General features: G+C 32.2%; 2 protein-coding genes across 10 annotated transcripts in view; one reads left to right on the top strand and one right to left on the bottom strand.

The window, feature by feature from the left end:
- LOC102626669 (uncharacterized) overlaps positions 1 to 15,241 on the bottom strand; it is a 160,017-nt gene that overhangs the window by 72,542 nt on the left and 72,234 nt on the right. The gene's annotated exons all lie outside the window — the stretch shown is intronic.
- LOC102616865 (disease resistance protein RPV1-like) overlaps positions 1 to 15,241 on the top strand; it is a 160,119-nt gene that overhangs the window by 62,179 nt on the left and 82,699 nt on the right. For 2 of the 4 annotated variants that reach the window (XM_052436182.1, XM_052436181.1), the window contains exons 1-2: positions 3,203 to 3,881; positions 4,498 to 5,156. In XM_052436182.1, the coding sequence (XP_052292142.1) occupies positions 3,409 to 3,881; positions 4,498 to 5,156 (1,132 nt within the window). In that variant the 5' untranslated portion in view covers positions 3,203 to 3,408. Of the gene's footprint in view, positions 1 to 3,202; positions 3,882 to 4,497; positions 5,585 to 6,134; positions 6,435 to 6,532; positions 7,143 to 7,226; positions 7,304 to 7,379; positions 7,884 to 15,241 lie in introns of those variants that run through there. The other 2 variants (XM_052436183.1, XM_052436184.1) reach the window with 2 other exon arrangements.

A 15,241-nucleotide genomic window follows, 5' to 3' on the forward strand; every position in this document is an offset into this window, starting at 1 on the left:
GTGACAACTTCTTCAATTCTTTATATATATACATTGCCTCCAATCATGCATGACAAGCACATAGGTGAAGCATGCATGTGCTTTGCTTTAAGCTGACAGCTTGCTAATTAGCCACATGTGTGTCACAATACATACATTAATTGATTGTATTATTTTTAATATATTATATCATTTCTTTTAATGAAGGATGTAGCTAACAATTTTATCCAGCTAAACACGTTCTTTGACATATAATATAGTTTATGGTCCAACAACTCACAAGTAGTTGAATTAAATTATTTTTTAATATCAATTTTACTTTTCTCTCAATTTTAAAATACTTTAAATGATTTTCAAACATAAGATACAGTGGTATACAATTGAAGCCTAATCCAACATAGAAAGATTAAATAAAATTAATTTTCATCACTACGCAAGAGACTTGAAAGGACATTAAGGTAGCGTTTATTTTTAATTTAAAGTATGAATAGGTTAGAATTTGATTAAAATTTGAATGGTTTTGAATATAAATGTTTCAATAACATGTTTATTTTTTTAATATATAAAAATTAAGTGGCATCTTGTTTGCTTTTATAAAGAAAACACATTAAATGTAGTTATTTAACATTTATGTCCTTATAAGTCAAAACGAATAAAAGGGATTAGGTTTCGTAGTTTATGAAATAACTATATTGAATTGAAATATTTTTAGGATATAGTATTTATTTTCCGGGTAAAAACTCATTTAGTCCCTGTATTTCAAGATTAGTGTTCATTTAGTTCTTGTATTTTTTAAAATGTCTCGAAACATCCCTGCCGTCAAAGTATTGATACCCCTACCGTTACGTTTTATTTATTTTGGCTTACTTTTACAATATTACCCTTTTATAATAATTTTTTTGTTTGGACATTAATAAAAAGATAATAATTAAATTGCCAATTTAACCCTAAAATTAACAAAATTATATTAATTTTTAATTATAAAAAATTGTATGCAAACTACCAAGTGTGCAAATGGTGCTTGCAAAAAAATTAATATAATTTTTTTTATTTTCTAGGGTTAAATTGGTAATTTAATTATTTTTTTATTAATGTCCGAAAAAAAATTATAAAACGGTAATATTGTAAAAGTAAGCCAAAATAAATAAAAAGTAACGGTAGGGGTATCATCCTTTAACGACAGAGATGTTTTGAAATATTTTTAAAAATACAGGGATTAAATGGACATTAATCTTAAAATACAGGGATTAAATGAGTTTTTATTCATAAATAGTTAATCAAACATGGAAAAGTAATCGAAATTGAAAAATCTATACAGATAGGGAAATTCTCCTTTTGGCATCAATGGGTTTACATAATTTATTTTGCATCAATTATGCACCATCACATTCTTCAACTGCTTTCAATTATTTATGCTCCAATAACTGCGAATTGTTCTTTTCAGTGCAATCAACTTGCAACTCCCCTAATTGCAAAAAAACTTACAACTTCCCTTTCATAAATAGTAGTGCCCATTTCCCCAGTAGTCTCGCATTAACATTTAAACATGATTATCAAACACTTGGTTTAGTGGTGACCCTTATTTTTAAGGTCAGAAGTTACCTAATCTTTTCATATAGATATGGGAGTAGATTTTTTTGTTTTTCTCCCAATTTCACAGTAATTAGCTAGTAAACCCCTCTAACCTTAGAGAAGAGTTGAGAAGTTATGGATCGAATTTCTAATTGATTACATTAAAAATGGTTCCGTTAATTTCCATCAAACTTATTTTTATAGTATCAATACACTAAGGGCGTGTTTGGCACCCCGCATAACACTGTATTAGAACGCCATATTGTATTAAGATATTACAATAAAATGTTTGGCTGCTATGCGGTATTGCATAAAAAAAATTAATGCGGCAAAACCTGTATAATGGAATCTAGCGTGAGTGTCGAGTTGATTTGATTTAATTTTTATTCTACAGATTATATATTTAAAAAATACTGAAAAAATAAATGTTGTGCTACTAAAAATTTAAGGTCATAAGCTCAAATCTTTATGAAGAATGATGATATATTTTTTAACATTTATATTACAACAATAATGTTAAATTTTCAAAATTTAAGACTTTTATATTCAATATTTTTCTAAGTATTAAATAGTAATAAATATTATTTTCTAAATATATAATTTAAATTAATCAGCAAAGGAATTAATACAATACAATGCAACACCAAACATAGTGTAACTAAAAATTAATACAGTATAGTGTAGCACCAAATATTGCACAATATTATTATAATATAGTGTTAATGCAATATAACATAATACAATACACTTGCATTAAAATAATGCAATACAACGTAATACAATACAATGTGTCAAACGCACCCTAATTGTATTGCAGTATCTAAAAAAAAAAGATAATTAGACTGTTTTAACCATGATTATCTAACATTAGATTGAATTAAAAGAGTCAAAATTTATGTTTAAATTTTAAAATAAAAAATTGAAGTTAAAATATTCCGATCCATTAAAAAAAATGTATTTAACCATGACCATTGACTAGTCAACACTCACCAGCTTAAAGTAGTGCACATATTCGGACACTCACAAATTCTTTAATGGCAAAGTGCCACTTACGAATTCTTATGTTCAAGTACAGTAGACAAATAAGTTAAGCATTGATTTCTCTACAATAAAAGTACCAGTCTTCACTCTTCACTCCATAATTAGATGAGTGGGTCTGCCTACAATGGAACCCATGCATCTAAATCTTCGATTAGATTTGATAGGCAGCCATAAATCAATTGACATGTGTTTTGATCTAACCGGTTATCCCGTTGAAGCCACAATTCTCCTGCCAAGTTAATGATTCTAATTGCACTCAAAAAAAAAAAAAAAATCACAAATTTGTAAAAGATTTCATTTTTTCCAGGTACCCTTACTTTTGCTAGAATACAAAGGGTAAAAACTCATTTAATCCCTGTTTTTTTATTTCGGCAAAGGTCGTAAAAATTTATTTTTTAATTCAAATGTAAATATTTAAAAATCAAACATATGTTTAAAATAAACGCTAAAGAACATGAATAAGAGCCATTAAAACAAAAAAAGAATAATTTTGAAACTAAATACAATTAATTGAGAGATGAGGACCCGTAAGATAAATTCATAGATAAAAATTAAAATATCAACCCTACTTATTGCTGGCAGTTATGAGCATTAAAGCACCGAAGCCGTGTCTTGATAAGTATGGTGTTCGTGCGGAATTTTCAGCTAGAAGTGGACGGTGGTTGGACAATGAGATGAAATTGAAAAATTATCACGGAACTTGATGGAAGGTTCATGGCTTCGATTTATTCTACAGAGTCACGCACATTTGGTTCAATAATTGTTTTCATCCGAATCAAAATATCTCTCTAATCAATTCAACTGTCTCTGTTGATTATGGCTTCTTCTTCTCAAAACAACAAGAAGTATGATGTTTTTGTTAGTTTCAGAGGAGAGGAAACCCGCGACAACTTTACTAGCCATCTCTATTCTGCTCTGTGTCGACAAAATATCCAAACTTTCATTGATGACCAACTTAACAGAGGAGATGAAATTTCGGAGTCAATTGTGAATGCAATTGAAGCATCAGCCATTTCAGTTATCGTCTTCTCAGAAGGGTATGCATCTTCCAGATGGTGTCTCGATGAACTTGTAAAGATCCTCGAGTGCAAGAAGGAGTATGCACAGATTGTGATTCCGGTTTTCTATCGGGTTGATCCATCAGACGTGAGAAACCAAACTGGGAGTTTTGGGGATTCATTTTCGAAGCTTGAAGAAAAATTAAAGGAGAATACTGAGAAGCTGCGGAGTTGGAGGAATGCTTTGAAGGAAGCAGCCAGTTTGTCCGGCTTTCATTCTCTTAACATCAGGTGAAAAGTTACCTTTAATTTCTCATACTAATATTTAACAATAAATAAAATTCACGCAGCACTCTTAGTTAAATTTCCGGATGCTAAACTACAATTTTAAATATTTTTAAGCATCAAATTCTAGACTTCTTGAATTATTTGAAATCAAATAAAGAGAAAGAAGGGACATCAACAATAAGACCAAAGTTATTAATTATTTGAAATCCAATCACAAGATAAAATTCCTTTCCCTCAACAGATCTTGTTACGAGATAGAAGAAATTGTCGAATAATTATTCAAAGAAGTGGACATTCAAGATTTTAATGCACTCTATAATTATAAAATAATTTTGATAGAAAAAGCAAGAGAATTTTACAATATATATCTAACAAAATTAGTGGTGATCTGTTGTTTTTTAAGCAATGTCAACCTGTCACTCATACAGCACCATTTAAAAAAAAAAAAACTCACCCATATTCGTGTAATTTAAGAGTTATCAATTCATTGGGAGATTGAAGACTTGTATGGTATGTATTAATTTCAGTAGAAAAACTGACAATCTCTCTTATTTCATATTTAATGCAAATTCCTCCTATTAATTTGAAGTTACTGCTGCTAATTTTATGTATTTGCTAGGCATGAGTCGGAACTTACAAATGAAGTTGTTAATCACATTTTGAAGAGATTGGATGAAGTGTTTCAGCCGCGTGATAACAAAAACCAGCTGGTTGGAGTGGAATCAACAGTTGATGAAATTGAATCTCTATTAGGTGTTGAGTCGAAAGGTGTTTACGCTTTAGGGATTTGGGGCATTGGTGGTATAGGCAAAACAGCTATCGCTAGAGCTATTTTCGACAAAATCTCGGGTGATTTTGAATGTTCTTGCTTCCTCGAAAATGTTCGAGAAGAGTCACAAAGACCAGGAGGATTAGCTTGCTTACGACAAAAGCTTCTTTCAAATTTATTGAAGGATAAAAATGTGATGCCTTATATTGACCTCAATTTTAGAAGGCTCAGCCGCATGAAGGTTCTGATTGTTTTTGATGATGTGACTTGCTTCAACCAATTAGAATCTTTAATTGGAAGTCTTGATTGGTTGACGCCTGTGAGTCGAATCATAATAACCACCAGAAATAAACAAGTGCTTAGAAATTGGGGGGTGAGTAAAATATATAAGATGCAGGCATTAGAATATCATCACGCTCTTGAGCTTTTTTGTCGACATGCCTTCAAACAAAACCATCCTGATGTTGGTTATGAGGAACTTTCAAGCAAAGTAATGAAATATGCTCAAGGTGTTCCATTAGCTCTTAAAGTTTTGGGTTGCTTTCTATATGAAAGGGAAAAAGAAGTCTGGGAAAGTGCAATTAATAAATTGCAAAGAATCCTCCATCCAAGTATTCTAGAGGTATTAAAAATAAGTTATGATGATTTGGACGATAAAGAGAAAAGTATTTTCCTTGATGTTGCTTGTTTCTTTCGAGGTGAGCATGTAAATCCTATAATGAAATTCTTTAATGCAAGCGGCTTCTACCCAGAAATAGGAATAAGTGTTCTTGTTGATAAGTCTCTCATCGCTATTGATTCACACAAAAAGATAACAATGCATGATTTACTACAAGAATTGGGTAGGGAAATTGTTCGACAAGAATCAATTAATCCTGAAAACCGCAGTAGATTGTGGCATCATCAAGATATCTATGAAGTTCTTACGTATAATACGGTAAGCAGTTTGTTGTGGATTATTATTTTGGAATAATGTAGTGTTTAAAAACTTGATGTGAATATATTTACATACGCTCGAACTGATGAATCTTAGAATTAATAGAAGAGTGGCAATGTTAGAAAAAACAATAGTGGTTAGATGACGTAGCAATAAATTATAAATGCGATGACAACTTGCATAACCGTTTGTAAGCATAATTGATATGTAAATTTGTGTAGTACACGTACAGAATTTTTATGTTAAGTATTACCTGTGTTATTATGTTTCTTTGTGCATTTGCAATTAAGTGTTTAACTGCCTAGCAATAACTATAAAAATGAATTATTGAAATTTGATACGAGTAATGAAAGAGAGCCCCACTCCAATCCCACATAAACTCCATACAAGAATAAATAAAAATTGAATTAATAACTAAGCTACCTCTAATTGGGAATTAGGGACAAAATTGCCCCAAAAATTTGTCTTGGTGGGGTTGAAGTGCGATTCATTAGTGGAATATACATATCTTTCATTTGATTTTAACTTTAATTTTTTTATTCATTTTTAGGGGACAGAAAAAATCGAGGGCATCTGTTTGGATATGTCAAAAGTAAAAGAGATCCATCTAAATCCCAATACTTTCACAAAGATGCCTAAATTGAGATTTTTAAAGTTCTATAGTTCATCATTCAATGGAGAGAACAAATGTAAGGTGTCTTATTTGCAAAACTTTGGATTTTCTGAAGTGAAATATCTTCACTGGCATGGATATCCGTTGAAGTCATTGCCTTCAAACCTTAGTGCAGAGAAGCTTGTGTTACTTGAAGTGCCTGATAATGACATTGAACAACTTTGGGATTGTGTGAAGGTATGCATATCTTATTATATATGTGCAATCTTTCAATAACAATATTAAATTATTATAGTGGTAACGTTTTTGTCTTGGCCTCTTTTTTGACCGAGCAGCATTATAGTAAGTTAAACCAGATAATCCATGCTGCCTACAATAAGCTAATTGCCAAAGCTCCAAATCCCACGTTGATGCCACGTCTGAACAAGCTAGTTATCTTGAATCTAAGAGGTAGCAAAAGCCTGAAAAGTCTTCCATCTGGAATATTTAACTTGGAATTTCTTACCAAACTTGATCTTTCGGGCTGCCCAAAACTGAAAAGGCTTCCAGAGATCTCATCAGGTAATATAAGCTGGTTATTTTTACGGGGGACTGCAATTGAAGAACTGCCCTCATCAATTGAGCGTCTGCTTAGGCTTGGGTTCTTGGACCTTTCAAATTGTAAAAGGCTTAAGAGTCTCCCAAGCAGCCTATGGAAGTTGAAATCTCTTGGAATTCTTAATCTCTGGGGTTGCTCAAATCTTCAGAGATTGCCCGAATGTCTTGTCCAATTATCCTACCCAATAATATTGAATCTAGCGAAAACCAATATTGAGAGAATACCAGAAAGCATTATCCAACATTTCATGCTGCGATACCTCCTCTTAAGTTATAGTGAGAGGCGTCAATCCTTACCAAAGCCTCCATTCCTTGCACGAGATTGCCTGGCACCGCAACCATTCTTAGGTTTGTTCTCTAAGTTATGAATCTTATAGGCAGTGTTTTTTGACCGGAGCAATAATTTTAAATTGGAAGGTAATTATACTGCAGGAATTGTTGAAGATACCCAGAGAATTCCGCATATGGACCATATGCTAGCTTTCCGTTGGCAAGAAATACAGGAAAATGTGTGTCTTTAACTCTCTCTGTTTACAATTTCTACAATTTCTTTTTTGGGTTTAAAATTATGATTTTTTGGTACAGAGAGGTTTTTCCATGGGCAAACTTCATATCGTACTGTCTGGGAATGAAATTCCAAAGTGGTTTAAGCTTCAAAGTGTGGGATCTTTTATAACCTTGGAGATGCCACCAGATTTCTTCCGTAATAGCCGAGTGCAGGGCATTGCATTTTGTGCTATTTTAGCATTTTCAGACCGTCATGTAGATTGTGGCAGACAGTTTTCATTTTCTTGTGAGCTCAAAGTGAAAGCCACCAAAGATTGTGGTCCCCATGACACACAATTATTTCAGAGCAGAGTTAATTATATAGAATTAGATCACTTACATTTGGGGTACTACCTGTTCTGTGAAGAGGATTTTAATGGTTTTTGGAAATGCAATTGCATTCCTGAGGCAGTCCACTTTAATGTTTTTCCACCTCTGGAGTGCCAGTGCTGCGGGGTGAAAAAATGTGGGATCCATTTACTTCACACCCAAGATTCTACGAATTCATGAATAGAAGATCCAAGCACGTGTTTCGTGAATGTATTTTCACTGTTTTCCTTTTTCTAATGACAATTAATAATAGGAGAAATGCCAAAATCAGTTCTTAGAACAAAACATCCATGTAATAACTTTCGATGGATCTGGTGCATGTAACACAAATTCACCTTATTAGGCGAAGAGTATAATGTATGAAAAGCACTTGATGTATATTGTAAAATTAAAATTATTGGCCTTCTTTTTCTTACTTTGTGCACACAACACATCACGATTTTGTTATTGAGCCTTACAACTCAAAACAATCCACGTAGTTAGGAGAGCACGTGACTTATACACCAGTAATAAAACTCACAAGCTAGGCGATGTCGGATATTACAGGACGCACAACAATTCTTATTGGCGGAGCTATGTTGTGGGCCCATATCTCTATCAATGAAAACTTGCCACTCACCCCATTGCGCACCATATCAACTCTCATCTATATAATGCAATCACATTTGAAAATTTTCTACTTTCTTTAAATCTAAATTGTTGTATATGGGAAAGTTTCATCATGTGGAAACAAAAGCCATAAAGAGGGAACAGTTAAAACACCATCAAATCTTATATATTTTAAAAAAATATATTTGTATACTGATTAAAAAAAAAGGATAGGTGTCATTTTCACTCTACTTATTTGTGTTGTGAATCCATTCGCTTAAACATGTGTGCACTTTTTCAAGTATATGTACCAATTCCATATTTGGAATGGTGCATTTGATTCCATAGTTGACGTGGTATCGTCTATGGCTGGAATTTATATTTATAAAACTGACTTGTAAGGAAAGGATTGAAGATGCCTGTGAACTTATATTTCGATTTAGATTATTGTATCTTTTCCATGTATAAAATTGGATCCTATCATTCACATATCGTTAACATGAGCAATTTAGATTACTAAATAATTGTTCTTTATTATTGTGCTGAATTTGACTTTTTATTGAATAATTTGATATATGCCTTGAATCAATTTGGATTTTCTACAACTTGTCAGGGATCAGTTTCTCCTACATTCTTTTCGGCGCCAAAAGATCTTCAAGCGGTTGAATAAGATTTGATATATAATATCATTCTACGGAACTGTTGATGGTACCTTGCAACTGTTGCAAGCTAGCTAGACCCAGAAAAGTTCACTACAAGATAAAAATTATTTTTTTCTCATCTGTGCCTCGTGTACTAAATTTTGTGTTATTTTGTTACATATAATATCATTCTACGGAATGCGGGAAGAAAAAATGTGGGGTCGATTTATTGTAAGCACCAAATTAAACCGAAGATCCAAGCGCAAGTTTCAAACTAAACCAACCCAAAGTTTGGGCAACAGTCCAACGCAACCCAACTAAAATCATTTTAATTTGATTTTAGTTTGGGTTGACTTAGGCTTTGATAAATTCACATGTTGTATACCATAATTAAAATAAAGTATCATTTGTCATACATTTTATACATTAAACACATAGTGAAGGAAAAAAGTTTCAAAAATTCAGTGGCGGCAAACGTCCTCTCAGGAATCTTTGTGGGCAACGCATACGTGTTATCTTCACTAATAAGTGTTGAATCTTTAGCTTCAAAGGAAAGAAACTAAAAAGCGTAGGGATATTTCCACCCCATTATTTTTGTAAATTTACCCCACTTCTAGAAAATAATTATAATGAATTCACAATATTTTTTAAAAAATACACATTAATAAAAATTTTGTATAGTTAATCAATTAAATCCTTCTATTGCTTTTTTTATTAGATTTCTTTGAGTATATTTGATCATAAACTTGATATAAATTTTATTTTACCATTTTAGTATTATGATATAAAATGATCAAATTGTAAAATAAACACGGGTTATTGTATCTAATAATTTAGGTATTTAATTATATGAACTAATATTTTTAAATGAAATTTAACTATTATTTTCACTATCTTAAGTGTAAATGATATAAATTTGACAAGCTAATAATTTACATGAGTATTGTGCCATAAAGACATTATGTTTGTTTAATTAATGTTTTACAATCATACTAATAAAGTAGTATTAGAAATAATGAATTTGATTGAAGTTAAAGAATTAGTTTTACCTTATAAGGATAAAATAATCAATTTAGACTTATGTCAAATCAATCTTTATGATCAAATATAATAAAAAAATTTAAGTCACAAAAAGTAAATTAAAATAGATTTGTTAATTTGTTCTCCAAAGTTCAAAACGAGTAAAAGGGATTAGGCTTCGTAGTTTAGGAAATAAATTTACTGAATAGAAATATTTTTAGTATATATTATTTATTTTTCATTCAAACATTTTCTCATTTCAGCAAAGGTCACAAAAATTTACTTATTTAATTTAAATGTAAATGTCTAAAAATTAGATATAAGTTATTAAAAAAAATTAATTTTTTTTTAAAATTAGACTTCATATGTTTAACAATCAACCCTAAGGATAATGAAAAAGAGCTATTAAAACAAAAAAAAAGAATAATTTTGAAACTAAATACAATTAATTGAGAGATGAGGACGGATAAGATAAATTCAGAGATAAAAATTAAAATATCACCCTACTTATTGCTGCCAGTTATGAGCATTAAAGCACAGAAGCACGTGTGTTGAAAAGTATGGTGTTCGTGTGGAATTAATGGTTAAATGATGTAACAATAAATTATAAATGCCATGACAACTTGTGTGATCGTTTGTAAGCCTAATTTATATATCAACTTGTGTACTATACATACAGAATTTTTATGTTAAATATTACGTGTGATATTATGTTTCTTTGTGCATTTGCAATTAAGAGTTTAGCTGCCGAGCAATAACCATAAACATGGATTATTGAAATTTGATTCCTGTAATGGCAGAGAGCCCCACTCCTATCCCACCTCAACTCTACTCAAGAATAAATAAACGTTGAATTAATAACTAAGCTACCTCTAATCGTGAATTAATGACAAACTTACCCTAAAAAATTGTCTTGGTTGGGTTGAGGTGCGATTCATTGGTGGAATATACATATCATTTTTCATTTAATTTTAACTTTATTCTTTTTTTTAAATTAAATTTTAGGGGACAGAAAAAATTGAGGGCATTTGTTCGGATATGTCAAAAGTAAAAGATATCCATCTAAATCCCAATACTTTCACAAAGATGCGTAAGTTGAGATTTTTAAAATTCTATAGCTCATCATTCAATGGAGAGAACAAATGTAAGGTGTCTTATTTGCAAGACCCCGGATTTGCTGAAGTGAAGTATTTTTACTGGCATGGATACCCGTTGAAGTCATTGCCTTCAAACCTTAATGCAGAGAAGCTTTTGTTTCTTGAACTGCCTGGTAGCGACATTGAACAACTTTGCGATGGTGTGAAGGTATGTATATCTTGATATATATGTGCAATCTTTCAATAATAATGTTAAATTATCATACATGGTAATGATTTTGTGTTGGCTTCTTTTTGATCGAGCAGCGTCATGGTAAGTTAAACCAGATAATCCATGCTGCCTGCAAGAAGCTAATTGCCAAAATTCCAAGCCCCACGTTGATTCCACATCCGAACAATCTAGTTGCCTTGAATCTAACAGGTAGCAAAAGCCTGAAAAGTCTTCCAGCTAGAATATTTAATTTGGAATTTCTTATCGAACTTAATCTTTCGGGTTGTTCAAAACTGAAGAGGCTTCCAGACATCTCATCTGGTAACATAAGCCGGCTATATTTAAGTGGAACTGCAATTGAAGAACTGCCCTCATCATTTGAGCTTCTACTTAGGCTTTCGTGGCTGGACCTTTCAGATTGTAAAATGCTTAAGAGTCTCCCAAGCAGCCTATGTAAGTTGAAATCTCTTGGAGTTCTTGATCTCCATGGTTGCTCAAATCTTCAGAGATTGCCTGAACGTCTTGGCCAGTTATCGTCGCCAATATTGTTGAATCTAGTGAAAACCAATATTGAGAAGATACCAAAAAGCATTATCCAACTTTTAGTGTTGCGACGCCTGATCTTAAATTATTGTGAGGGGCATTATGAATCCTTATCAAAGCCTCCATTCCTTGTACGATGGTTAGATTCCGATCATTGCCCGATACTGCAATCATTCATAGGTTCATTCTCTAAGTTCTGAATCTTATAAGCAGTGTTTTTTGACCAAAGCAATAACTTTAAATTGGAAGGTAATTCTACTGCAGGAATTATTGAAGATTCTCAGAGAACTGAGCATATGGGCCATGTGGCAGCTGCCCGTTGGAAAGAAGTACGGGAAAAGGTGTGTCATAACTCTCTCTCCTTACAATTTATACAACATTTTTTTTGTTTAAAATTTTGATTTTTTTGGTATAGAGAGGTTGTCCCAAGGAAGGCCATTTCGTACTAGCTAGGAATGAAATTCCAAGGTGGTTTAATTTTCAAAGTGTGGGATCTTTTATAACCTTGGAGATGCCCCCTGATTTCTTCAATAACATATTTATCTATTATTTTAATGCTTCTATAACTTAATTTTATGTTTTATTATGTTAATTTTATTTTAATTTTTATATTTTCTTATTTTAGGTACAATATGGGATTAAAGAAGAATAAATCAGAACATTCAAGAGGAAATCCACTTAAAGGAATCAAAAAGGAAAAAAATAAAGAGAATTAATTGGAACAAATCACAAAGGATTTAATTTAATTAATCATTAAGCATGCAGGCAACACGTGGAGGAAGCATTGAATATTTGGTTCACAAATATGGCAGCAAGTGAGGAAGCATTGAAGAATTCATTTACAAAGAGAATATGGCAAGTCACGTGGAGGGACTTTTGCTTTTAATTCTGATTGGGTTAGGAATGAAATAGGCGGCTGGGCTTTTGCTTTTAATTCTTTTCATAAGAGGATTTTACAAGCCACAACATTATAAAAGGGGAGAGCCAAGCGGAAGCAAAGGAGAGAAGAAGGCAGCCGCACAACAACTGAAAATTGGAGAGAAAACCGAGAGCAAGAAAAGAACAAGAGAAGCCACTGTAAATCCGGGAAGTCAATTGCAGAGATTGGAGAGAGATAGCCTCTTGAGTTTTTCTTTCTCTCTTCTTTATTATCTTACTTGAATGTTTCCCATTAAATTTATGGATTCTCTTTATATTCCCATAAACTAATTTATTTTATTAGGGCTACGATGTAGCCTAACTATGAAGATTTAATTCCATAAATCTATGTTATTTTTAATTTATTATTTCATGGTTGAGTGTTCATTATTGTGCTTAATGCTTTTAACTATTGGCCAATATTTGAATGATTAGAGGATACATAATGAGACCGAGAGGAGAGTTATGTATTTTTGCTCTGTATAATGAATGCCATGAATTGAATGAAAGACAGAGATGTGCCAACGTGATTCGTGCAGTTTTTCTAAGAATTTTCATGGAACTTAATGAATCTTTGCATATTTAAATTCACATAGAGATATAGTGGGTTAATGTGTGAAGGTATTGTTAATATTACTCGAGAGAGGATATTGAATGGATTAGGGAAATTCACTGTCAACATGGGTAATAAACTTTAATAGCATAGATGGAGGATTAAATTGGATTGGTTATGGTGAAATCGGATGTCCTAGTGTTTTAATCTCTTGGTAATTTTCTATTACTGTCTGCATCTTTGTTTAATTTTTAATTATTTTATTTTATTTTATTTTAATCTAAATTCGCTTCTTCGATTGTTCAAATAAATTAGAGTTAGAATAATTTCGGTAACTAATAGGATATACAATCTTTGTGGGACGATACTCTACTCTTCATTACATTACTTGTGCCGGCTAGTACACTTGCTAATTTACGCATCAACCGTCATGTAGATTGTGGCAGATGGTTTTCATTTTCTTGTGAGTTGAAAGTAAAAACCACCAAAGATTGTGATATGCATGACACACGGTTATTTCAGAGCAGAGTTAATTATGTAGAATCAGATCACTTGCATTTGGGGTACTATCTGTTCTATGAAGAGGATTTCAATGGTTTTTGGAAATGCAATTGCATTCCTGAGGCAGTCCACTTTAATGTTTTTCCACCTTTGGAGTGCCAATGCTGCGGGGTGAAAAAATGTGGGATCCATTTACTTCACACCCCAGATTCTACGAATTCAATGGAAGATCCAAGCAGATGTTTCAACTGTAACTAAGAAGACTGATATTTTTATGCATGTATTTTTATTGTAACTGATGCAGCATAAAACATGAGGGCCCAAATAGTGGATTACAGTTGGTGTGATGAGTGTTATTAGTGAATTATAGTTGGTGTGTTTTATTAAGTGCTATCAGTGGTTTATAGCTGGTGTGTTGAGTGTTATTAGTGGATTACAATTGGTGTGTTTTATTGAGTGAAATGTAATAGGTGGAGCTGTGTATGAGTACTATAAATATGTGCTAAATCCATTGCAAAAATCATCCAATCTTCAATCAAAATTTGAGTTTTGTCGTTTGAAATTCTAATTCAGAATTTGTTATACCTTTTTTTTTTCTCTTCGTGAAAACACAAGTTAGAACAACATCTAGCAAACCGCTGCGTCAATTGGTATCAGAACCTTCCTCTGTATCAGGCGGAGCTTTCCTGGTAGCCATATCTTTCGTATCCATCCATTCTCCATCACCATTTTCCATTAAACCAAAAAAAAATCAAATTGAAACCCTAGACCTAGCCACCGCCACTGTATTTACCACCACTTCGCAAATATCCAAACCACCTATCTCCACTTCGCAAAAAAAAAAAAAAAAAATCAAAGGCGTGAGCATATTGCATCTTGTGTCTTGTGCATAGATTTAAAAAAAAAAAGTGTGTGAGTTGAAAAGAAAAAGCAACGTGAGTGTGTGTATTTTGTGAAGTGTGCATATTGAACAAAAAAAAAAAAAAAGAGAGAGTGTGTGTTTTGTGCTTTGTAGTATCAAAAAAAAAAAAAAAAAAAGAGAGACGTGAGGAGAAGTGACAAGTTCAAGGCTTGTGTCTTGTGCATTGAATTAAAAAAAAAAAGTGTGTTTTGTGCTTTGTGAAGGGAGTATTAAAAAAAAAAAGAGAGAGAGAGACGTGGGGAGTGAAAGAAAAGTAAGGAGAAAAAAAAAGAGATGAGTGGGTATTAAATTTCCTTGAGGAATATTGGGCTGTGTTGGTTCTGCTCCAACTTCAACTCGCCTTTGTTGTTGGAAATTATTGTTTTGCCCGCCAAGGAAGCGTTGAGTTAAATTCGTAAGCATGACTTCTAAATTTTGTAATCTAGTTTCAAGTGCAACAACTGATTCTTTTGTTGCGAATGTACCCATAGCTTGGTTGGATTCTTCGTCTGACATTTTTTTTTTCTTTTTTTCTTTTTTTTTTCTTTGCTTTTTTTGCTTCTTTTTTCTTTTTTTTTCACAATTCAAGTAAATAAAC

The sequence above is a fragment of the Citrus sinensis genome, chromosome 3 (assembly GCF_022201045.2).
Source record: "Citrus sinensis cultivar Valencia sweet orange chromosome 3, DVS_A1.0, whole genome shotgun sequence".
Taxonomy (NCBI): domain Eukaryota; kingdom Viridiplantae; phylum Streptophyta; class Magnoliopsida; order Sapindales; family Rutaceae; genus Citrus; species Citrus sinensis.